The following is a 26,142-nucleotide window of genomic DNA, read 5'->3' as shown; positions in this document are numbered from 1 at the left end:
TTTCCCTTTACTGAAGTCAGCCACGATGATTTTCACTTCGATCGTCGGATGTTCTTCTAGGATCTCGTCCCTGGTGTTCTCCAGCTTCTCCAAGGTGCGACTGATCAACACCAGATTCATATTTCTGGCGGCTAATTCTTTCGCATATGCCTTGCCGATGCCGTCGGTGGACCCCGTTACAACTGAAAATTTCATCGACACGCTTGTCACGGAACTGAATTCGTCCTGGGTAAATATTAAACTATATAGAAAGTCACCGTCGTTTACTCACCGGCCCATTCGCCGAACTTAGCCCTGAAATCGATGGGTTTCGAGTCGATGAGCGGCATCAGAATTTCCCACAGTGTGGCAACGACTCTGCTGACATAGATGATCAGCATCCAAAGAACGAGAAAGCCGACCAACAACCACAGCGTTAGCGGCATCATTTTCCTTCGAACAAAAACATCATCCAATTTTCTCCATCTAAATACGGAATTACAAGTTGAAAGAACGAGATAATCGACGCTTCTTTCGACAAATATCGCAGATGCATTTTACACAGACGTTGTACCAAGAGATCACGGGGCTGGTATTATGTACCTACTTGCGAATAAGGAAAATTGAAAGAACGAACATTATTAATGCATGTTTGTATATTCCACGTGTTCGATAGATCGCAAATACAATTAAGAGGAACGCTTAAGTGATTGACGATCGTTAGGTACACATTTGATCCTCGAATAATTTCTATGGTACTGAAATCATCATTGTCAGTTACAGGAAAGAAACATTGAATTTCCGACGTACCGATGCCAGAATTCTATTCGGTATTTAGTTATGTATATATATCGATAGATCCACAAAAGCGTACTGTGACCTACGTTCTTGGAAAATCTCGCTATCACTCGCGGAAATAGAGGAATCACGCGGTTCCAATGATCAAGGTTGCGTTTCGTCGCGATATGACATGACTAGAGATTAACCAGTTGTCACTCTAGCCTACTATTCACGTGGCTTTCTTATCGCTCGACTATTACTAGACAAAGTTGTTTGTTTTCGGAGGATGGTTGGGCAACGAAGGCCAACGTCAGACTAAAGCTATGCACGGTAAGTGGACGGCTGAAATGGTGATCGAAGGTAAGGCACTTTCTCTGGCTGCCAGGCGAGAGCAGTGAGACTACGATTCGGATGAGGGGCCTTTAAACACCGCGTATGAGCGGTGCAAAAAGGCTAAATAAGTCTTTTGACGACCTACCCGTCCACGCTTCACAGCTAAATAGTCGTGAGCAAGTCGTTTTATGAAACGTGTTTCACTGACCACTCCGCTGACAAGATTTCACTCGCGGGATCAACCACCCTATCGATACTCACTGTGATTTTCCATAAATTTACACGAAGCATTTTACACGATGGTATTGAACAATATTAGTATTTTTTCTTTTATCGGTTGATATTCATGTTTTTTATTGGGGTGCAGGGGGTGAAAATGGTCCTGAATATTGCGGTAGGAAAAAAACATATTTTGTCAAATATCTCGGGATAGCTGAAATGTTGATAATACATTTCATGTGGAGGATTCTTCTGTAATTTATTCAAGAATGTCTGTAAAAAATTACCAGTTTAAAGTGACACTTTTGCGGCACGAGGCTGAGTGATCGATTATCTGAACGGATTGGTGTGTTCAACCTTTAAATGCCGGGTACAAAAAAAAACGAGAAGGAATTTTACAACCCAGGTGAGTAGAGAATTTATAGAACGGAACCATACAAGTAATGTTACAACGTTGATAATCGTTTTCCTTCTTGAAAAAATATGCAAAATTTGATCGTTAGGCGGTTTATGCATATGCGCTGTATGAATAATACCTATAGTTGTTATGACGGGTAATCACCTATAAATATGTGGTGAGTCTAAAAAATATTCGTACAGTTGCCGATTTCAGCAAAAACTTTTTAGAATTTCGTTTATTAATAAATTTTCATCGAATACAAAATTTTTAAACTGGAATAAATTTTATTAACAAAATATATGGTACTTACGTTCTTTATGAAAATATTAATAAATATGCAGAAACTGGCAGAAATATGTTCGTAACAAGTCAATTCGTACAGTCACAAGTTCATGACATAATGTCTGATATGAGTACAACACGATACAGCGAATGTAAACAGAACTTAATTAGAAGCATTGATCAGGACTTTTGACTTCTGTACTGTTACCACGATAAATTAATATACGTTTAACTTGCAGGCGATCACTAATTCTAATAGCTACACAATTTATCGAGAGGCTGATCATTTTTCACTGGTCTCTCCCATATTCTAAGCGATTCTTACCAGACAAAAAATATTGTTTAAATTATATTGTAAGCTGACAAAAGGAATAAAATTATTGATACCACTGAATAACTATTTTCACCGACGTATCTGTTCAAGAATCATGACAGTGATTTCGTTATAAATACTGCCTAATGACAAATTGATTTAATTTTAACCTACAGGTGATTCACAAACAGCTACACAATTTATCAGTAGGCAAGTTAATTTAAAAATCATATTTCACCGTTCTTCCACGTCCTAACCCATCTTTACCCCACAAAAAACATAATCTAAAAGCTTAAATTCTATTCTAAGCTCGCGAGTAGAAGAAAATGATCGATGCTACCAAAGAATTTTTTTCACAGCGTCATCTATTCAAGAATCACGAAAATGAATTTTCGTTATAACTAGACTGCAGATGTTCATGCAACTATAGAATTTTATGAATAAAATTTCTTGTTATACCATATACTGCACACCATACCTGATCGGTTATTTCTCGTCGCCCTTCGGAACACGATTGAAACTTTCCTCCTGGGAATTTTTCCTCTAATCGGATATTCGAGAATGTTTCCACAGGAAATCCAGGGGGTCAAGAAACGTGAAGAAAACCGAGTTCTCCGGCTCCCGTGCCCGTACGACGCGGCGTTTTACAGGCCTGTGCTGCGATCGTTTGAATTTCCTGCCGGATCGGAGAGTGGCTGGCTCGCGCGAGCGGGAACAGGTGAAGAAGAAAGATCGACGATGTTCCCCTTCGTAGGAACGAACACGAAATGTCAGAGGCGCGCGCGCAGCTTCTTTCACTTCCACAAACTCTACCGGGCACCACGTTCCATTCTTATGTCAGAAGGTCCCCGGGACAAGGCAATAGCCGGCTGTACGTTCGGGCACGCTCTGTTCCAAAGGGGTATTCGCAGCGTGCGTGAGTGCGTGTCCGACTTCGAAATCAGTGCGTGCGATGGAGTGTGATTTTCCGTGTCGCCGGCAGACCGTATTCCTTTTCAGTGTGGAATCGACGTGTGTTCTGATCGAGAACGTATCATCGAACGAGGTCGCTCCACTGGTCTAGCTAATTCCAGAACCGAAGACCCACCTTATCGAGAGGTTTCGAGAGAATAGACACTCAGGAATTTTGTTCGGTCAGCGTCATAGGCCTCCGATAATGGCTGATCCGAAGGTCTGATCGCGGTGCGAAGTTATGCCACGTAGATTTCGGCTGACATGTGCGTGGTCCTCGACGTTTCCCATCCGCAACAGGTGAGTTCTGTCTAGACGACACGGGGAAACAGGCGGGGACACGGCTGTCCTCTGGTTGGATAAATCATACGACGACCAGGGCGCCGTATTCGATGACTTTGGATCGTGATTCGAATCGACTGTCGTGGATATCGATAACATCTCTTTTTATCGTCCATCGTAATGAAATTTCAGAAGTAGAGGGGAGGGTGATTAATTGGCCGACGAATTCAAGGGTGTTACGCGACGGTTAAGAGATTCGATCGGCGACGTATCGTGATTTAGTGGCGATAATTTTATCGACGTGTGTTGCATTTTTAACACCTATTTTTGGCATACGTAGCATTTCCAGCACCGTATCGGAACCAGTACTGATACTGGATGAGCAGAGAGGTTACTTCGGTCGGAAGGTTACCGGTTAATCTGTCTTTAGTCTTTGGAGAAACGCCAATGGGTCACGTTGATGTGTGTCTTTGTTGTTCATTCATTAACGTTTGCGCAAGGTCGAGCAGAGCGTAAGGTTCCGTGATCGATCGTGCGATCCGTGGATCGAATTCAACGGTGGTTTCCAATGTCACACGCGGTTTTCGTACGAATTCGACTGTTGGATTGTTCGGTGTTATTGCTTTCTGGGAAATTGTGTTGTAATACTATTGACATTGTATATTTTGCAATACCTCGTTTCACTGAATAATTTTATAACGACACGGACAAAAATCGTCTATGCACTAGAAATTTATGTTTCACTAAAAAGAAGCCTTACAAAGTGTTTTTATTGCTTCACTCTGTTCTACGTTGTATAATTCGACATTGTGCAATAGTGAAGTCGAGATAATCGTCGTTATTGCAAAACGTAATGTTCGTGTGCTGATTTCCCGCCGGCACAGATCAGTCGACTAATATAATAGAAACACGGATTACTCCAGTAGGTAACGATTCGAATACAGAGTTATCAGTTTCGCAACGTGTATTGTGATACCGTTATCACGGTTCACTCGGTGATAAGATTTTCTGCTTCGATAGAATCTTTGTATATTCAAAAATAAAATTATGTAACCAGCCGAACGGTATATGTACGCATAGAGGAAGTTTTCAAGTTTTTCGTGCGTCGGCGTCAGTGTATTCCACGAAACGAGTATACCGATCTTTTCATCCGTCGAGTTGTTTGACCCAAAATCGACGGGAATCAGACGTCCACGGAGCGTCTTATTAAAAGAAAAGTCTGTTCTACATATCCAGATACGAAACGTACCGTACACCGCCGATCCAGAACCGGCTTTAATGGCCGTCAATTGGAACGGATCGGGGCGTGATCGTTCGTCCGATTCTTCTGTCGTCTTTCCAATGAAAAACGTCCACTTCGATCAATTTCATTCAACAGTTTACACTGGGCGTTCGATCTCTACGAATTGATCCAAGTTGTTTTTCCCCGGCTAACTCGGAAATTCGTGCCTACTCAAATACGTAACCACTGGAGCGAATTGATACTAATAAACGTTTAATTGAAAGACCTCCGTCGGTTACTCGTATTTCTTCGTCGTTGAAAATCGATTCGCGAATCTCCGTTAATGTGTTGCAAATGTAAAACACGAACAGAAACGCTTAGCAATTAGCAGGAATTAATAAATAATGCACGAAAGACGATACCATAAATGCTGTAACGTAGTGTCATTAGATTATTTACATATACTTGACTTAATGGATCAATTTATTGTGGAATAGAGTTTCTGTTTTTTGTTCGACGTTTATGAAGTAGAAAAGAATGGAAAACAGAAAAAGAAATACTGAATGGAAAAATATCGTATTCGTTGGATAATCGATAACCATCCAACTAGTTAGATTTTTCCTTTGACACTAGAAACACATTTTCTCACAATAAAAGCTACACTCGTGCTCATAAGTGTTAGGACATTTATTGAATATGTGCAGATTTTTTATTTTACAATTATTGAAATCCTAGGAACCTTGATCGGAATTTAAGTTAACCTCTAATTTCTTATACACTTCATATTACAGTATAACAATCTATACTGTATTATATATAATACATGTTAATATATTACACAATTTAACCTAGCATACATTCAATGCTGGTAGATCTAGTATTAATGACGTTTATCACAGTAATAGAGCTCGGAATTCTGAAGCTAATAATACTTGTTTCATCCGTATGTGTCCATTAGTTTATGAAATATTTAATGTTCGATGCTGAGGAACCTTCAAACACTCATCGAGAATTTACTATATTACAGTAACAGTGGCTTGTAATATTATAATTTTTGCAAAATATCACATTGTCTTTCTACAGACTTGTCCTACCACTTACGAACAGTAGTGCACTTATTATTTGCTATCAAACAATAATTCTTTTAATTCAGTTCTGTGTGTGTGATCCCTCAGATAGAATTCCTAAGTAACTGCAACCTCCATACAAGAAAATAATTCAATGTCCCGGGTGGACGTGAAGGACGATGACAGGATGCCGTGCTTGGGGGACAGTTCTGTTAATCCTCATCGTTTCGATCAGCACTGTTCGCGCGATCACGGTCGGAGATCGTACCTTGACGAACGATGAGAAGAAATGGTTCGGTACGGAGAATTTCATGTATTCTTGGACGGGGCCGAACGCGTTGGCGAGATCGGCGTTGCTCGAACGACAGGAAAGATTACAGTACAACTGCGAGGAGATTCTCGGCGACGTGGACACTGGCAATGAAGTCACGAATCCGGAGATATTCAGGAATATCCTCGTGGACGAGCAACACGAACTTCTTTACTGCTACGTTCCCAAGGTATGCATGTAACGAAACGAAATGGGCGGAACCGCGTGTGTGTTACGGTTCTCTGACGAATCATATAATTGGTGAGTTGGGTGGGAACTGTAGAACAATTGACACGATTAAAGTTAACCTTGTTTTACTGCTCAGAAAGTTCAGAAGTCGATTCTTTTGACTCGCGACGAGAGTTAATTGTTGATCGATGATATCAGGTTTTCGGTGGTGTCGGTAATGCCCGTTCTATAAAAGTTGTATGGTCATTCCATGATAATCTTTTGATGTCAACGATACAGACTCTGATAAAATTGAAATGTATTTGTAATTTGTGCGAAATCAGTTGTGATTCGAAGATACAATTTTACTGATTTTAAACTCGCCTGAACGGTGCTCCTCAATTTTTCGTCGGTATTCCAAACTATACATCGAGTCATCGGCACAAGTATTTTTTAATGAAACCATTCGTTTCCGGGGAATATAATTTTCCTTTAAGTATTGCACGCAAACTGCATATCGTGACTGTATTTGAATACACACGTAGCAATTTGTTGTTCCACCGTGTAGTTTCGATCGAAACAATGCCATGAATTCGAAAAAACGTAATTCCAGACTTTTCGACTTCCTGTTGCATACGCAGCGGTGAGACTGGTTTATTAAATTATAGTTAACGTCACCCACACAGGTCACAGTTGCACAGGTTCTCACATATACACGCCAGAAAATTTGATAAGTCCTTGAGTGTCAGTTGAACGCACGGCAATCCACCATTACTGTACCCCCGTGTATACCCCACGACTGTGGAACCGATAATGTAGCAATCGGTTTTGCAACCACTCGTGTTTTTAAATGGAAATCAGATATCGCCGCGCCTTTCGAAGCCTTGGGAGTTCGTTACTGGGTAACCATGTTAATCCTTTCTCGATTGGTATGTCTTTATCATAAATTATTCGAGACGGGGGGATCTCGTTCGTCAGGTCGCCTGCACGAATTGGAAACGGGTCCTGATGGTGGCGACCGGGAAATGGCCGGGTAACGATCCCATGGAGATACCGGCCGATCAGGCCCACTCTCAGGGCACTTTTCAACGGTTGAGCAACTACACCACGCCCGAAATCGCACGAATGTTGGCCTCGTACGACAAGCTGATAGTGGTCAGACATCCGTTGGAGAGGTTGCTGTCAGCGTACAGGAACAAGCTGGAGGCGAAACACGAGAAGAGCTCGATCTACTTTCAGACACGTTTCGGGAAGAAGATTATCAAGGTTAGTGGGTCATCCTTTTCGTTCGTTTATACTTTGGGTTTTTATGTAAATTTACCGTATAAGTGTTAATCCTTTAACGACCGGTGTTGCATCGGTGAAACACCATGGGTGTTCTTGTCGTCGGTTAATATCTAACTTTTGTCAGCACGGATAGGAATGAACTGATCTATGGAAATACTAAATCTATGGAGTATTTTTGGTATCGATACTTTCAGTTGTGATATATGTATACTCGGTATCGAAAAAAAGTACTAATTTAGAATGGAGCGAGTAATTAATATGAAAGCTAATGAATGCGAAGGTGGTTGTCGTTCAGTTGTATTACTTTGTTAAATGTTCGTTAATAAAATATATCCTCGATAATAAATGTTCATTCATAAAATATATCTTCGTTAAAACTAGAGATCGGCGAATTCATTATCTAGATAAGGAGATACAAAAAGTACTTCGTCATTTTCAATCGTTCAAACATGGAAATTCGAATTTTTGTAACAAAATAATACTTCCCCCTGAATGAGTCGACATGTGTCAAATAATTATTTAATCTCATTAACTGTTTAAAGCTCAGGATGACGCCTTTAGATACTGCAGCTTTTCACCGTGTATTATTCGAATGAATTTCTGCTCAACTCTGGTTAACACGTTCTGTGCCACAGTGAAAAAGGCCGTACGTAACCAGACACTCCTTATTTCGTTCTCCAAGGCATAAATTACCGAAGATGTGTGTCTTTTGTTAATCGAGGCTGTTGGTCTTGTTTTAAATTACAGTTCGACAGTAACACGTTCCGTGGCACGTGTACTGTATTCCATTCAGACTGCGTGTACTACCGGTGGTACATGTGGCACGGAACGTGTTAAAATATATTATATTACTAAAAAAAAGAAGAACTTTGTATTCAGTTTATTTCGATACAAGTAGGTATCGATACTTGTGATGCGATACTAAGTAGATATCAATGTTATGAGTAAAAGTACCGATACCTTGACGGTATCGATTTATCCCTAAACACGAATACGTAGTTTTACTAATGTGAAGTAGATCTCCACAGTGGAGTTTCAGTGGAGAAGTTCAAGTATTCCTTGCAAAAATAAATAAAAAGAGAAAAAAATGAAAGAAAATCCGGTCTTTTTAATATCGATGTTTTCGACTTGGAAAATAACATAGTACCTACAACATATATCAGTCTCATAATATTTAAGTAACGATTTATGGATCTAGGAGGTAAAGGGTTAAATCGAAGGAACTATTCCGTTTGTTCAGAGGTACAGGCAAAACGCTACCGAGCAGTCGTTGAGGAATGGCGACGACGTGACGTTCCGTGAGTTCGTCGAGTTCGTCACGGACGATTCCTCGAACGAAACGCGAAACGAGCACTGGAAGCCGATCTACGAGCTGTGTCAGCCATGCTTAGTTAATTACAACCTCGTTAGCAAGTATGAAAGTTTGGTGGAGGACGCGACCGAGGTACTGGAGCGGATGGGGGTCGAGTCGGTCAAGTGAGTTTTGAAAATATGTTACTATGTACTGCTTTCTAAACAAGGTTTCCCTTTTATGTCTCTATATACACATACTATTATTAATAATACTATTCTTTCTGTTGCTATTTATTAAACTGAATGTAGCCTGCTTTGGTTAATTTCAGAATAGTAACAGACTCTCCTGTCGTTAATTTTTCTTTAGAACTCGAGTTCGCAATTTCTCGCACTCTTAAACTAAAAGTAATTTAAATCAAACGCCTACATCGTCTTACTAACATGTTTTTTTATTTTACATGACCGGTATTCGTCTAAACTCATAAAAGCATAATAGAAATTAGCAGCTAAAACTTGTTCTTTTTGTATATGGATATTTTACGTACAGACTCCTTTTGATTATCTTTCCGAATTCAGGTCTGCGCTAGGACATTAATATTATAGGGAGAAATGTTTTGGACCCTCGTAAATTCGATTTTTGCCCGAAGCCCGAGCCTCGGCAACAAAAGCAGAGGGGCAACAAAGTATGCGCTTGACAGGTTCCACGGCCTTCCCCCAGTGGTGGGGATAATGTTTGGAGAATAATCGTGTAGAACAAACCAGACGATAATCGAGAGGAGTCTGTATACCTTTTCATTCAACTTTTATCGATATTATTTGATATATTTACTTTTGATGAGTTAAAGTTATAGAAATTAATAAAGACATCGACTGCCACAGTGAAAATGGCCGTACGTAGTCAGACACATTTTATTTTGTTTTTTAAGTCACAAGTCGTTGAAAATGTATGCGTTTTGTTAATAAAGGCTGTTGATCGTGTTCCAAATTATACTGCAATATTAAATATTATCCAAAAATTTTGTAACTCTGGGAAGGAAGGGGGAGGCAAAATCCAATTTTTTTCTTGTAGGGTGGAGCAAAAGCCACTATTTTCCGTCCAGGGGGGGAGGGCAAGTGCCTTTTTTATTTATCTTTAATTTATAATGTATTATAATTTATGCCTAAGATATATACTATATAAAATATATAATTATGCCTTACTTATAATGTATCTTTCTTCACAGTTTTCCCGCCAAGCCAACTAACAGCGAGCCAACATCAAAGAAGCTGGAGAAATACTACTCCACGTTGACGTACAAGCAACTACGAAAGTTGGTGGATCTGTACAAACTAGACCTAAGACTGTTCGACTATTCGCTGGAGGACGTTCTTGGATTTTCTGTCGCGTGACACGATCATTCGTGGAATTTCTGAGAAACATACGCTTCGAGGTGCTAATGGATACGATAACAATTAGAATCATTGTGTATATAATGTAACAGGGGGAAGTAGAGTTAAGTGTGTCTACGCAGCAGCGACATTTAACATCGTGTAGTTGCGCAAATACCATTCCAGATTCACGCAACCGGTGTGCTCTTGGTGTATTTCATTTAAACGGGTCTCTCTAATCGTACTTATAGATATAAATATATTAATTAACCGTCTCAGTCATTACGAACAACCGTAGATTAAAGTGAACGTGTGTGTGCGTTAAATTTCGTAAAGGTCGCTAGTCGAGGCGGATACATAACGCATTCCATTAAGCGTTTTCCCCGTTTGTCTCGCTGCTTTCGTATTTTTAAAACGTGGGCGGTCTCTGTGCCAAGAATTTAACGATATTATAATAAAAGAACGTGTCTGCGTGTACGACGTATTCGTTCGGTGCCAGCGGAAGTGTCGATCCTCCAGATCTTCGGCAAGGTTTCCGAGATCTCCGGTTGTTTAATATGTATGTACATATAACGACCTTATTTATAATTTATAATCGGACGTCTCATCAGTCACGTTGGTCTCGTTTACTCGCCATATTCCCGTACCTATATACAAGCAACACGTATGCATGTGTATGTGCATACAAGACCTTTGATCTTGCATTCCTCCGACGGTCTTTGATCGAGACCCCATACTCCGTGTGTAGTTAACATAAGTTACCAAGAGTGTGTCCTTTACCTTCTTTTTCTTTTTATCCGATGTAGCTGTGTGATCCTGTTGCGAATGTAATAAAAAAGAAAATCATTTTATACAACCTCCGCTTTATGTTTCATTTCAATCGACGCCTCATTAACATCCACGCATTTAGAATGATTTATTTTACGAGCTTCGAAGCCGAGCGCCATCATTGAAACGCGTTACGTAACACGACCGTATATTGTCCATCGAGGCTGATGGTTGGTTTACATGATAAAATTAGACGAAACCCTGGAAATGATGGACGACGTTGGTGCGCATTAGTTGAAGAGGAGAGCAACGATATCACGGCCTAATCAAACGTTCAGGAACTTCACCGAGTGTGTTTCGCGTACCAGAAATAGCCTGTGCCATCAATCAAATCGAAGGATTTTCGAGCGTGTTCGATTCGTCGTCTTCGTTTTATTAAGCACACCGTAAACCGTCTAACCGAATGTGATCGTATTCACGAAAAAATATTGTTTCTAGATCGTGGACAAAGCGGCCTGAGTGTTCCTGTGTTAAATCATCACTGTTTTCCGAGACTCGAATCCGATATTTTCGTTATATTTGGTCACGTGTAAAATATCGTGGCGCCGCACGTGAATTCTGTCCGGGAATCCAAGCTCGTGGGCGTGATCAGGAGCATCTTTCGTTTAAAAATAAAAGCCGATTCCTGTCGGCCCCCTCGACGGTGACATCGACCGTTCCCTGCGTGTCACTTTATAATTAAATTAGGCCCTTCCACGTAAACACACGCTTTGCATTCTCGATTAGTCTCTAATAAGTCTTCCTATTATACAATGACTCACAAACACGTTCACGGAAGTCGGTCACATTACGTACCACATACCTGCAAATCTTATTTCAAGATTACGAAGAATTTATCACGCAAGCACGATAAAAGTAAATATCATGAGGATACATAAATGTAAAATTGCATAAAAAATTTGTATATTTTGTTGTAATTTGGAAAGTGTATGAATGAATACGGCGAGTCATTGTAAGTCCGGTATTAGGCATGTTGGTGGAGCTTAATGGTTTTTGCTTTGTCATTCTATGAATACAATTAAATTTAAGTTACTGTAAGTTTGATCGTATTTCTTTGAAGATCGGTGACACTTCACCAACTGTGTTTAAAATATCTGCCTAAATGGTGAAAAGGAGAATGGTCAGTTTATATCGGCACTTCGGCTACAAATTTTGCAAAATGGCGAACAAAATAACTGCGATAAATCTGTAAAACTTAGGGGTTTCTAGATATCGACATTTCTATTTTCCAAAATATGAATTTTTGTAACTTTTTAATGCTTTAACTTATTGATCTCAAACTTTTCAAAATATTACTGCTGCAACATTTGCCTCTTTTAAGTCACAATAATTTTTAGTACCTCACGCCTTGCAGTGGGGGTACATTTTTAAGATCGTATAGGAGGCAACTTTTTTGCACATATGAACCGAAATACATTCAATGAAAAACATCAGAACTCCCCAATAGCTACATAAAGATCGTAACAACAGATTTCTGTGTTTCTCAAATTAGACAGCACCTACCGTGGCGATTTCTTGGAGCTGTCTCTCGAAAACGATGCGTCATTTTCCACGGAAAAATCTCGAGAAAATCTGTATCCAGAGATCAGAGCGTCCGTACGTCATCGAATGTTTACCGTGAAGATTGCTACCACTCGGCTGACCTTGAACCCGCGACCGCGAGTTTCGACACCAACGGATCGCGAATCGATCCGTGGAGCATTTTTCCACCCGAAGCTGTATCCGATTCTTCACTCGGGCAGCTTAATATAACCCGAGGTGGCGGGAACACGTTGGTTTCGCATCGTCGAACGGTGGTGGGACAGGGGCTACCAATCCTGGAGCAGAAGTTACAAGGGAAGGTGCAACCGTGGTGTGCTCAACACGGTGTTTGGGTGGGGGGTGATCGAACTGGGGGTGTTCCTGGAGGAATATTCGGGATTATCGCGGATCCTGCGTTGAGTGATCTAGTCGAAGATCGGACGCAAACTGGCGCGGTTCTTGTACGATCTTCTTTCGTGGAATCCATTGTCGAGACGTAATTTACAGCGGTTAACTTGATTTTTATTATATACATACGTCCCATTCCCCGAATACGATTTCTTTTTGAACATTGATCGAAAGCAGTTTGGCGAAACGAGTTCACTGAGATTAAACGGAAGTCGTTAGACTACTGTCATTATTCCGTGAGTAGTGTAGTTTATTGTTTATGAAAGTTAAATTGATTGTTTTTTGAGGGGAAATTGTATTACTCGATACGGTCAAATATGGACGATTGTTTTTTTGTTTATGTCGTCTCTCCAGTGCCGTGAACGTCTTGTGAACACCGAAAAATGCCACAGCCGGCCCACGAGACGAAGAACATCCTGACCACATACTTCATACTCATCCTACTGCTGATCAGCCTCTGGTTATTGTATTCGGGACTGTTTTAAATTCAGAATACACATTCCTCGTGATGGTGAGTTCGTCGTTCGGTTGACGCTTTATTGTCTCGTATTTTTGGCGGCCCGCGGCTGCGTCGTTTGTTATTCTGACGTTGAAATCTCTGCGACGAACCGTGTTGTTTACGCGCAAGATCATGATAACAATAGCACACGATTATTGATATACGGTGGAGCGTGGATTATCCGATCATTTGGAAAACTGCGGTCGTTCTAGATTATGGGAACACAGAACCGAGTCACGAATGTTTTTTAAAAGGATTAGTTTGGAAGACGCGCGGGAAAACGTAGCATCTGCTACTCTTAACAGAAATGAAAGTAACAATTTTATTACACTAGATTTGACACATATCAATGATAATGGAAGATATGAAACTTTAGACGAAGATGATCTTGTTTCATGTATTCTTGTTGAAGAAGATAATGACAAAACTGCAGAAATAATTGTTAGGTGCTCTGTTCAAGTATTTATTTGTGTTATTATGCAATATTCCGCGTAATAAATATCCATCTTTGAAAGTGGCTTTAATTCTAATGATTTTATGATATATATTAAACTTCTAGATTGTCCGAAAAACTGTTTACCCGGACAGATTTGTCCCCCTATTAGTTCGGTTATCGTCGTTCTACTATAAATATAATTAACGTTTCTACTGTCATAAAATTATTTTCATTGATTTCAGGAGTGAAATAACACGAAAAGGAACACGGTCAAAAGCAAGACATTCTTAAACACTCAGGATACCATCTTACGCGGATCCTCCTTCCACATGTCTAACGCTGTCCGCGTCACTTCCACATTTTTCTATTAAAAAAATCTTGAAAATGAACAAAAGAGGTGTACTCCATTCAAACATCTATTATCTCGACAATCCTCAAACTTATTCACATGCTGTCCACACGATTATTATATATACTTTTGATCCCATTGATCGGAAAAGGTGACTGAATTTTGAATAAATGAATGAAAATGAATTACGAAATGCAGCTGTTACCAGAAACAGGATGAGACGATCAAAGGGAACCGCGACGTTCCCATAAATACCAAAAGTCGGGTTCAACCACTCGATGGGAAACATTTTGTACAAAAGTAATGGAGGTGCCCGTCAAGCTACCATAAACACTTCAAAAAAAAAATATGTTCCAGCAGGCACGCAAAGGTTTTGCAGTTAAAAAAGAAACGAGATCTCGCGTGGATATGAAACATTTTGGGTACACACGGACGTAGTTTCGAACGCGTGGGCGTTCGGTCGAAAATAACCGATGCCTCCAGCTCTTTTCGTCGGTGTACGGCCGCGTTATTCGTCGATACGGAGGACTGAATCGGTGTTTTCGATAGCGTTCCCGAAAATAGACGAGTATCGAACCACTATCCGAATATTGGCCCGCTCGTATACGCAAAGTGAAACCAACAAATTCTCCTAATCGTTACGCAATCATCTCCACTCTGGCGTTCATCGAGGATCGTATTACCGATTTATTCGATTCCGTGTGCTCTGAATATTTTTTCTCTACTCTATAAATAAATCGATACAGCGAATCGTCTGTCGACCACTTTTCTGTGGATATAAAAATCAAGTCGAGATCATAGTAATTCTTAATCGCCGTCCATCATGGCGCCCGAGAGTCGACTTCCGGTTTCGACACAATTCAAAGAAGAGTGCGTTGCACCGTGTTAGCAATTAAAACCCGTGTGTTTCGAAACTTTTAGTTCCTGAATCGGTCTGCTAGAGGTTTATTCGACACGGATGGAAGAGCGACGGCGGGACTTCAAAGCGGAAACTCGTAGTAAATATTTTTACGAGCGCGGATGTAAACCGCCTCTCTCCGTGGCGCGCTCCAGTAATCGCTCGAAATAGATCTAATTGCTTCGGAATACTGGAGGGCCGTGAACGTCGACACGATTACACAATAGATTGTCAGAACTCGTGTTACTAGTCGACTCCAATTATCATCAGTTATAGGAAGAATCAGGTCGACACGCGTATTTGCGGTGCAGAAACAAAAATGGCGGGAAACCCGACGGAAAGGGAACGTTTGTTCTATTCGTGGTGGTAAAGCGTTTATATTTGTTGGCTGTCGATCAATAAATATTGCGATGCCTATCTAGATGGTTATCCTATGTTATCCATTTGGTTTTCTTTCGGCGCTTTTTGGTCTTTCGACGGGAGTATGTCGCGCGTCCGAATATGACGATGAAATAAAGAATCTCCACGAGGCTTAGGAAGCTGCAGCCGAGGAACAGACTGAAGATTCCGCCTATCGACGCTGAAACGTTTAAGTAAAACAGAGGAAAATTAAGGTACAATCAGTACGATCGTTAGTAATCATTTTTACCCAAAAGATACACCTCGTCGGCAGCTGCCAGGGTCTCCATGCTCATGAAAACTTGCGAGTGCATGAAGATTTTTAAAATGGCTCTGCCTGTGGTCTGGTTATTACTGAAACCAAGCATATATCCTGTAATTGTCGGCAACATTGGATTGTAGACTGTGGATTTTATGCATTTATAAGGTCCACAAATGTTTGAAACATAGTGTACCAAGAAGTTTAGTGAAATATAACGTGATTTCTCTTTACGATTTACATCACTTCAGTTTCTGTAAATTAAATTACAAAATTCAATTTTTCCATAAAAATCCGCAGTCTACTAATAACGAATTTGAATAAAAATATTGGGCCCTAAAGGCTACTTATTCATAAACTCGAACTCTCCTTTCCCCAATGGATTATGAACCAACTGTAACGACCCAACATCGAAATTTGGAAACTTTCCACTCACTAACTCGCTGACGATTGTGTTTTCATGAGAACCACCGAGTTGGTAGAGGCTTCGTAATTCACGTCCTCGCATGGTGTTCGACAGGAGCAGGTGAAATTCGCCGTGTTGATGTCACTGACGATACTTAAATCCATCGAGTTGTCCTGGATGCAGGCCAGACCGTCTATCTCGCACGGCTAAAAATGGTCTCGGTCATTTGTGTATTCTAATGTTCTCGCTCGAGGAGAGAATGTTCTTCTCGGGACTGGGATAATTACTTTGATGTGATAGTAATCGGTCAAGTGATCGTAGATGAACGGCAGGCATCCGCAGATCTGAATCATCCGTCTGATCCGGCAGTTCGCGTAGCAGTTGGAGTACCGATAGGTTGGAAAGTAATCCAGAGTGTTGGCGCTGTCCGGAATGCAGACTGGAACGACCTTTTTTTCCTTGTTCAGATGATACAGGCCGACTGGCTTTTCGATCATTGTTGGCTGTATACCGATCTATGTATAACATTTTACAATGTCTTAACATTATCCTCATAAGCATCAATAGATAATGTAGTGGTTCGAAGTGAACGTGGTGTTTGTGAATTTAGATTGTAATTTAAATTAAAAAAATCTTTACCTTTCTAATTTAATATACAGGGTGCTCCAGAAAGATGGGACAATCTGGAACATGCATATTCCTCATGCAAATACAAATCGAAAAGTCCTTTACCGTTTTGTAATCTGAAGCTCCATTTCAGAGATATTACCAGTTAAATGAACCCCAATCAGCTGAGCGGTGGGCCACACGTACGGGCAGACGCAGTGAAGAAGCAGGGGTCAGTAACTTGGGTCTTGCGCTTCTTGACTGTGCTGCGCGTACATTCGTTTAATCATCACGATTCGTTTAACTGGTAATATCTCGGAAATGGAGCTTCAGATTACAAAACGGTAAAGGAATTTTCGATTTGTATTTGCACGAGGAATATACATGTTCCGGATTGACCCATCTTTTAGGGGCACTCTGTAAATACCATATTAGACATTTGCTTATTACCTCAAATTGGCGGTCTTTCTGCAGAATGTACGCTTTTGTGTTGAGACCTGGAAAATCCATGCTATGGTGTACAAGCACCTGTTCAAGAGCCACACAAAGAGAACATTAAAGCTTTTTGGACATATTTGACACAAACACTTCCTCGTGTACAATTTCTACAACTATAATAGCACAATTTATTTTAAATGTAACGGTTCTTCCGTACCAATGCACCGTCGCCGTGCGCCATCCTTCTAGGGATGTCCACATCTGTATCACCGAGGAATAACTGTTCATTTATTAAGAGCTTTAGACCGCTCGTCCGACCGAAGTCGACAGAACTTATGGGCTTCGGTTTCGGCTGATTTCTGAATGTCATCAAGAAAATAATTTTATTAAATTGAGACGTAAAAAACAATTAGCCAACAGGCAGATCAAAGATCTTCCATTGCACTCTAAATGCAAGTACGAAGTAGATACTTTCTAATTCCTGAATATTTCTTCCTCAGCAGTCCGTGTAAGATACTCAAATATTAGAAATATGATCTTTTTAATTATCAAATAATCTTAAAGATACTTGCTTCTCGCGGCCCACATATTCTTCAAGAAGATAATTAAAGGAGCAACAGAGCCCGTAAGAAGTGTGGGAGATCTTAATGGACTGGTCGCAATCGATACGTTCGCCGCTCCACCAACACGAATTGGTCACATCCTCGCAGGGTTTCAGGATTTTCAGGAAGTTCGACACGGTCCACTGATTCGCGTCCAAAAGTGCCTTCAGCTCCTTGATCTCGTCGTATTTTTTCATCGTGAATGGGAGCGTTATATGATGACTGTATCTGCATCGAATACAATCAATAATTGAATCTTATTAGTCTCTCGTTATAACATTTTCTATCAGAACGATAGAATAGATTCTATCATACATACTTTAGAAGATTCAGTACACTCTCCTCGGTCATATTTTCAGGTATGTTAATACCGTCAACGATCTTCAGTCTTCTCTGCAAAGAAATCGGCGAGAATGGGCAAATCGTGACGGCTGGAAACGGCGCCTTGAAGATCGGATTGTAAAATGATCTTACATATGTGTTGGTCGGATTATCGTTGTATCGTTGTAAGAACTGCATCACCATCAGGCTTAAACCTGAAAAAGCAACGGTTTATACGATTTTTGTGTCAGTTATATTTACTATAGATCAAAGATGGGCAAACTCATTATCTGGATAAAAAGTTTCGATAACGAATGAAAGATAAAGAAAATTTCTTCACAAATTTCACTTAATTAAACATGGAAATTATAATTTTTATAATAAAATAACACTTCTTTTTGAATGAGTGGACACTTGGCAAACAACTACTTCATTTTATTAACTGTTTAAAGGTCACGATGACGCTCTTAGACACTGTTGCGTTTCACTGTGTATTATTCGAATAAAATTCTGCCCAACTCTGCTATAGATCCATCCTTTCGTACACAAGAACCCGGTGAGCATGGTGCAGGTCCATAAGATCTTCCCGAAGGTTCCGACTTTTATGTCGATTTTACCGAAGTATTGTAAACCGTGAATGGAAGTGCTCTCCAAAAAATCGTTTAGAACGTCCCGAGAGGTTGGAACATGTTTAGTTTTCTTTCGGGAATCGATTTTATTTATGTGCTTGGCGTCGACGATGGGGATCGTTTTGCCGAATGATTTTTTATAGGTGTCATTAAAATAAACGATTTCCTGGTCTTTATCGACGAATCTTTTGGACATTGTTGTTCACTTTTCTTCGATGTTCATCGAGGACTGTTTTCCTTCTGCGCGGAAAGTTGCGTTTTATCGAAGCCTGACGGCGTCGCGTGTCCGGTTGCAGCATAAATTATTCGTTGCTCATATTAACATTAATCATGAAGCAGCGACAGGGTATGCCAGTAGATGTTATCCGTCACTTTGTATGGAATAGAATATCGAACTTCCGCCATATCCACGGTTAAACTAAATAGTTTAGGGCCTAAACTTCAAGCAATGATATTATTAATAATTGATTGATAATTTGATATTAAAAAAACAACAACGAAGAAGTGCACGATTTAATTATCAACAATCTGTATCACATGTACACGTCGTTACAATATCTTAACACGTGTGGTCTTACAAAATTATATTATATTTCTGTTAACACATTTCGGTCGCTTATACATTAGAAGGAACATACGTGTGTATCAAATGTCTTCGAACAACTCCATCCTATATTGCTTCGAAAATCGAACCCTGTTCTATCCTTCGATCTGTTATCTTTCCTTTTGTTTTTTTTATTTACAGTGTCGCTCGTAGTAACAATTAGAAAAAGAAAACAACGATATCGTCTATCCTACATAGAACGTAAAAATAAATAACACAGAACGATATACAAAAGGACTATTTACAAAGTAAAAGAAGTAATTTTAGTACCGACGACTGACCGTTATTTTGTACCGACTTGCGACGCCATTAACGCGCTCTTCAACGGATCGTGAACGTCTGAATCCGAATTTGCGCGTGGGTGGGTCCTCGCGTATTCGAACGATTTATGGACTAATATGTTCGTGATCAGAAATCCTGAAAGAGAGCCAGCTGTTCCGGCGGCAGAGGTGGCTGCGATCGCCAATCGGTTTCGGGGTAGTCGTCGAAGCAGCTGGGGTCACCTGGCGCCTTCACTCGAGGTCTTATGGGAGGAGTGAGAGCTCTTTGGGGTACCTGTCGATATGAATAAATGATCTTACAACAATGTAACTCTCTAGAAAGGAAAGATATTTTAAATTCTCTGTTAGATCGGCTACAAAATATCAGCCTCCTAGCAGAAATAGTTTTTACGATACAGTATTTCGTCGATCATTGTCTGACTGGTTCTACACGATTTCTGTCAGGACGTCATCCCCACCACTGAGGACGGGGAAGCCATGAAATTTGCAAAGCACACACTTTGTTGCTCCCCTCCTCAAAAGAACAATTCTTCAACTGATCGATCTTTATCGCGACGCAGGGACGAGTTCTTGACGATAATCGACGTAACACTGTATGAAACGTTGAAATGAAAACTGAACCTGGACTGTTCCGGCTCTTTATCAACAGTTATTTATAATGTTGCAATAACAACAGTTCATTATTAATTACCAATGGCCACTCGACCAGCTTGAACCAACGATGCCTCTTCACGTCGTCAGCGCCCTGCCTCATGTTCCCCAATCTTTTCGTCCTATCGGCGACCAAAAGCTTCTTAATCAGATCCTTAGCGATCGGATCCATGTGTTTCGGCCACTCTATCCTGCCGCTCAATATCTTCTCGTAGATACCAAACGGATTGTCGTCGAAAAACGGCGGAAAACCGGCTAGCATCTCGTAGATCAGAATCCCGAGCGCCCACCAATCGACAGCCTTGTTGTGCCCTTTGCTCTGAATGATCTCTGGCGCCAAATATTCGGGCGTGCCGCACAACGTCCACGTCCTGCAAACGCGATAATTACTGAGAACAGTATTCTCACTGTATAATGTCACGTGAAACGGAGATCACATTTATCATTCACAGCCATCGAGACACTTTCTCTCCCTCTAATAATTAAACAGTTGGCGCTTGCGTGTGTCGATGGAACGATTCGTCCAGAAATGAGACGCATTCACATTTGATACAATCGGAGACAGATTGGAGACACGACACTGTTTAAAAAGCAAACGTACTTATCTGCACACAGAGATTGTACATTCCGTTCTGAATGTCAAGGTGAACGGTATCTGGATTAATAAAATATGCCCCGCGGTTTATACATCTACCTTATCGTTTCATCGTTGTCATCGTACGTAGGCTGCACCGTGAAACAGCGAAACAATTCTCCGGCGGGTTCATAATGCGCCGTGGATAACGGGGACGGTCTATTATTAAATCGAAGGTGTTGCAATCCGTTATACCTGTCGGTGAGCTTCTTGGAGAAGCCGAAGTCGGTGATTTTTAGGTGGCCTTGGCTGTCCAGTAGAAGGTTCTCGGGCTTCAGATCACGGTAGACAATGTGCTTGCTGTGAAGGTATTCCAAGGCGCATACGATCTCGGCCGCGTAGAAACAGCTGGTGGGCCCGGAAAATCGACCAGCCGCTCTCAGGTAAGAGAACAGCTCGCCACCGGCCACGAATTCCAGGAGCATGTACACCCTTGCCTCGTCCCTTCCGCTCCAGAGCCTGAGAGAAAACGTGTAACCGTTAACAAAAGATCACCTAAGAACATCAAACGAAGTGACTTCTTCCATTTGACTGTTAATCCCGTCAGTCGATTATTTGGAACATCGTTAAAATTCTTTTACTTGAATTAAAAACTTGACCATTGTCCCTACAGAAGAAACGTATCTGTTCGAAGAACCAAAAGAGACAGCAATTGTGGATTTTCTCCCTCGTCTCAACGATCGCTAATTGGCCGGTAATAAACGTAAATCGTGCATGGGAGGTTAGCGAGTATCAATTCACTCGTCGTTTTCAGTTACGCTTTCTTTTCCACAATTTCTTTCGTTCGACCGAGAAACGAACACACAACTTTCTTAATTACCGGCCTCCTGTAAAGCCGATACACTTCCTCGCTTCGAAGGCGACGTCGACGTTTTTTCTTTTCTACAGCGGCACTCGCCACAAGAATTTCAACAAACGTGATTCTCTGTCGAACCCTCTCCCCTCTCAAGAATGAAGAAAAAGCACGAGTCAGTACGTACATGTTCACGATAAAGGGATGATTGACTTCCTTCAGGACCGTGATCTCGTTTCTCACGTGCTCCACTTGCTTCAGTCTGATCACGTCCACCATCGAGAGGATCTTCAGGGCCATCGGGGTCCCCTGATGCCTGCAGAGGACCACTCTGCCAAATGTACCCGTACCTGCGAATATACACTAACTCTGTATATACTGCGGTCTTCAATTTAAAACGATTATTGGCGTATGTTCAGATTGTTGATTATTACACGGAGATGAAAAACAAGCTTCGGCTACAGGCTAAATCTTCCACAGGGTTGGACTCTGTGTTCAACGAAAGAGAAACTATATTCTTCATTATCTTAAGACGTTGAACGCCATAGTTTTTAATCTTGGGACAGTATAGCGATAAGATACATTTCTTTAAGTATTCGTTAATAATAAGTAGTACGCTTTTCTTAACCCTTTCAGACTTGAATTTTTTTTTAAGAGTAAAAAGAAAGATTTAATTATACATTTTAACTTAGTAGACTGTGTAGATGATTTTTTGTTCAAAAAAAAAAGGTTTATGTCCCGTAGTGTTTTTTGTCATGTTATTAAATTCTGAATTCACTACTAAAAACATTCAAATTTGTAAGAAAAATATGGACTACAGTGTAAATATAGACTTTCAGATCTACTTTACGTCTACTATCTTCAACGCACTTTTAAAATGAGTGTTGCACCAGTGCAGCACTCGGCGTTAAAGGGTTAAAGAATCTCCGAATAAGGTCTTTAACGTCTAAAGCACATGGACAGTTAAGTTATCGTAGAAAAACCGATTGCCACTGAACAGTCAGCGCTTCCAATCGCTCGATAATCGATTCCGCAACAAGTCAAGTGCAAATTGTTCACACGTCGTGATTCAAGGCGGCTGTGTGTAAGCGTAGAAAGGGGTTACACGCGTGTTATCGATCATTCGACCGATCATATGTTAATTATCAACGCTCTCTCTAGTCGACGTGTAATCGGATCGGTCTGGTTGATGCACTTTTCCCACGAATGCTGCAGGTGACTCCCCGGTCGAATGCTCAGCGTACCGCGACCAATTAACGGCAGCCCCCCCTCCCCCTTCCATGGGCCGTTTGCATTCGGTGCCCGAATTAACCGGCGTATTACTTTGAGTGTTTTATCACGGACACGCCGGGCGGCGTTTCCTACACACAGAGAGGACAGACGGGCATTATGATCGCGACGAAATTGGCAAGAAGGGTAACCGAGCTCCTTGAAAACGGATCGAGACGTGTGGGAACAGGTGTCAATGATAAAACGATCGGCCCACTTCCGGGGGTGTGTGGGGTGGGAGGCCGAGAACAGTTTTAAATGTTCCGCTGTTGAGAAATTTACGTAATTGCTGCAACCGTCGCGTCGTCCTCGGTTATGAGTTCCTCAAGGTCTGACCGACTCCGAGAGGCGTTTCTCATTTGGACGGTAAGAAATGACTTTCATTAACGGTGCCAATCGTTGCGACGTTCATGGAGCAATGTTCCGTGTCTACGCAGGAGACGTGTTAATATTCAATTCGAAATCTGAAGATAATATTTGTAACCGATGAAACTTGGTGAAATTAAATTGATGAAACCCTTGGTCAAAATCCACGAGGTATAGTAAATCCTCGATGAGTGTTCGAAGGCTCCACGGTATAGAACATTAAATATTTCATAAACTAATAGCTGTATGTGGCTGAAATAAATATCATTGGTTTCAGAATTCCAAGCTCTATCATCGTGCTAAATCTTATTAAAAAACCAGTGTTACACCTGGGGACATCTACTTGTCAGTGTCGAGGAGCCTTCGGACACTCGTCCATAATTTACTGTATTGATCGGCCAATGGAAAAAAAAATGGTAACTCCTGAGAATAAGGTATTATTTTCTGATTTTGATACCATGTTAATAGGGACGGAAATTGATGACAGATATACGTCTTCTCGCTGTTCACCCGATATTTCGAGCAAACCCCGTTCATTCATCTCCTCGAGGGGAGGGTTTCTTCGCTCGAATTTCCTCGCGCCAGACGGTCCCTCGGTTGATCCGTCGCCGTTATGTTTTTTTTTCTTCGCCGTACGAACACCCGAGGAGGATTTTGGTGTTCATCCAAAAACTTTGTTTCACGTCACGAAGTGGCCGCGCCGCGCATCTGTGCTGATCGATCTTCTGCTCGCGTGCTGTTTTACGGTCGGATTTAAATCGAAGCACGCTCGTGTGCGAACGGGTGGCGATAAAGGATTAACGTTTCGGGCGATTTGTTTATTCTCCGCGCGGTAATATGGGCCATTATTCGGCAATAAAACGGAGAAGCCTGGCTCGTGTTCGATATCACACGGATGTTTGGACGCCCTCCCCTTTTTGAAAATCTCGTAAAAACTCATTAATAACTTCGGGATTCTCTGTCGTGGTTCTTGATTCTTTCGAATTTTTTCTGTTTTTTTTTTTCAATGATCGATTTGAACTCACCATTGAAATTCTCGTGAAAACCAATTAAAAACTTCTTTCGGGATTCTCTGTCGTGGTTCCTGATTCTTTCGAATGTTTTCTGTTTTTTTTTTTCAATGATTGATTTGAACCCACCATTGAAAATCTCGTGAAAACCAATTAAAAACTTCTTTCGGGATTCTCCGTCGTGGTTCCTGGTTCTGTTGAATTTTTTTTGTGTTTTTTTAATGATCGATTTGAACCCATGGTTGTATCGTTAATAAGTTTGCATTCTGCGATCGCCCCCCTCCTTCCCCCTTTGGTTATCGGTCGTATAAATAATTATTTCGCAAGAGACGTCGGAATGTTTGAAAAACCACCCAACGGAACACCTGCAGTTTACTGATCGTGAGTCTCGTGTAACTCTGACTTAACGAGCAGTTAAATATACACACGGTGGCCTCTCACTCTCCAGTGGCCCACTTCCTCGGTTCGAGGGTGGTTCGCCTCGGTTCGTCTCTGACATTTTTCACCAACGAGAGAAACACACACGTAGAACCGCTGGCGGGAAGTATTCAATTTCGACTGGATTAACATATTACAACTCTGTGCACCGTTCACCTTTTGACAAATTAGTGCTCAAACGAGGCATAACACACGGTGTGGTCGTCTGTAAATCAACGAAATTGATAACCACGGGAGTCGTTAATTCCCCTGACCTGTTGTCACTCGACTAAACTTCATGGCAGTATATAACTGTGTCTTTAACCCTTTAACGCCCAGACTTTTAAATCATTATTTAAAAATTACGAGACTGATATATTTATTGTATCTTGTCATATTAAAGTCAAAAATATCGATGTTAAATAGCCGTAATTTGTTTCATTTCCTATCTATTTCTAGAGGGAATATCTGAATTTCTCAACTGACACCGTGAAGATCTACTTTACATCGATAAAACCACGGATCCTTGCTGACAAAAGTTGGACATCAACATAATTTGACGTTCATTTAAAACGAGTGCCGCGCCGGTGCACCGCTTGGCGTTAATGGTTTAAGAAACAAAAATAATAATCAATTTACACGTCTCTGTCTATGAGAAAGTTCCCGAGAAATTCGTAACCGCGGGAGAAACGTCGTTTACGATTTCATTCTTTAATTAAATCCAGCGTATGATCAATCCTTTCACAGGAACGCCTCGCAATTTCCCCTGAATCAAGAGTAACTAACGTTAATCCTAGAACCAGTGAATATACCCCGTGTTCTGTTCGACACGTCACAATACACACATACCAGATCACGAGACAAATAGAGAAAGCTTCACCGGTTCATTAAAGGTCCGATCGAGATTCAAGTTACACTACTTTCCACTACACAACCGTCCCTACACCCCCCCGGTAGCTTGCTCACCTATGGTCTTGATTATTTCCAGATCGTCGATGTCGTATCGCGGCGAATCCTCCTGCGATCCCTCCTCGTCGGACGTGCTGTCCCCCGACATCGTTCCGAGATCACTGAGACGGAGTGTGGAGACCTCGGACCAGAGAAAGTTTCCTGATTTATTTCCCCCGGGACACGTGGAAAGAAAGGAAGCCCTCCCTCCCCCCCCCCGTTCCCTCCCCGCGGTTCAACGATCCACTCGCGGGTGTATATTCTTAGATCGTATTCCGACCGGTCGACCTCATATCTGCTACCCGCGACCTTTCCA

At 41.2% G+C, this 26,142-nt stretch overlaps 4 protein-coding genes and 1 long non-coding RNA gene across 7 annotated transcripts in view; 2 read left to right on the top strand and 3 right to left on the bottom strand.

Moving 5' to 3' along the window:
• The window catches only part of LOC107187772 (inactive hydroxysteroid dehydrogenase-like protein 1), a 4,554-nt gene extending 1,693 nt beyond the window's left edge, over nt 1-2,861 (bottom strand). The window contains exons 1-3 of the mRNA XM_015575942.1: nt 2,785-2,861; nt 272-432; nt 1-182 (exon numbers count right to left, since the gene is read on the bottom strand). Of these exons, the coding sequence (XP_015431428.1) occupies nt 1-182; nt 272-428 (339 nt within the window). The 5' untranslated portion in view covers nt 429-432; nt 2,785-2,861. The remainder of the gene's footprint in view (nt 183-271; nt 433-2,784) is intronic.
• Nucleotides 2,862-3,489: 628 nt separating this feature from the next.
• LOC107187770 (carbohydrate sulfotransferase 11) lies at nt 3,490-11,625 on the top strand. 3 transcript variants are annotated; one of them, XM_015575939.1, is made up of 5 exons: nt 3,490-3,557; nt 5,937-6,328; nt 7,285-7,572; nt 8,834-9,069; nt 10,110-11,625. In XM_015575939.1, the coding sequence occupies exons 2-5, from the start codon at nt 6,008-6,010 to the stop codon at nt 10,273-10,275; spliced, it is 1,011 nt and encodes a 336-aa protein (XP_015431425.1). In that variant the 5' UTR covers nt 3,490-3,557; nt 5,937-6,007; the 3' UTR covers nt 10,276-11,625. The 3 variants fall into 3 exon arrangements, with proteins under 3 accessions (XP_015431425.1, XP_015431427.1, XP_015431426.1); XM_015575941.1 differs by having other exon boundaries at nt 3,509-3,557; nt 5,941-6,328; XM_015575940.1 differs by lacking the exon at nt 3,490-3,557 and adding an exon at nt 4,233-4,461.
• A 1,340-nt stretch (nt 11,626-12,965) lies between these two features.
• LOC107187757 lies at nt 12,966-14,254 on the top strand. The gene is made up of 3 exons (XR_001516215.1): nt 12,966-13,247; nt 13,366-13,522; nt 14,189-14,254. It is a non-coding gene; the product is annotated as an uncharacterized LOC107187757 (long non-coding RNA).
• A 1,370-nt stretch (nt 14,255-15,624) lies between these two features.
• Nucleotides 15,625-19,049, bottom strand: LOC107187650 (sodium channel protein Nach-like). The gene is made up of 8 exons (XM_015575793.1): nt 18,770-19,049; nt 18,223-18,439; nt 17,870-18,131; nt 17,314-17,391; nt 16,545-16,772; nt 16,288-16,463; nt 15,843-15,946; nt 15,625-15,773 (listed from the first exon to the last, which is right to left on the bottom strand). Exons 1-8 carry the CDS (start codon nt 19,047-19,049, stop codon nt 15,625-15,627), a joined length of 1,494 nt encoding a protein of 497 aa, XP_015431279.1.
• A 303-nt stretch (nt 19,050-19,352) lies between these two features.
• LOC107187680 (cAMP-dependent protein kinase catalytic subunit PRKX) lies at nt 19,353-26,021 on the bottom strand. The gene is made up of 5 exons (XM_015575822.1): nt 25,845-26,021; nt 22,004-22,166; nt 21,219-21,482; nt 20,430-20,760; nt 19,353-20,012 (listed from the first exon to the last, which is right to left on the bottom strand). The coding sequence occupies exons 1-5, from the start codon at nt 25,933-25,935 to the stop codon at nt 19,866-19,868; spliced, it is 996 nt and encodes a 331-aa protein (XP_015431308.1). The 5' UTR covers nt 25,936-26,021; the 3' UTR covers nt 19,353-19,865.
• Nucleotides 26,022-26,142: the final 121 nt, after the last annotated feature.

Source organism: Dufourea novaeangliae, unplaced genomic scaffold (assembly GCF_001272555.1).
Source record: "Dufourea novaeangliae isolate 0120121106 unplaced genomic scaffold, ASM127255v1 scaffold101, whole genome shotgun sequence".
NCBI lineage: Eukaryota > Metazoa > Arthropoda > Insecta > Hymenoptera > Halictidae > Dufourea > Dufourea novaeangliae.
The sequence above is the reverse complement of the archived record's forward strand: the minus strand, read 5'-3'. Positions and strand labels throughout refer to the sequence as shown.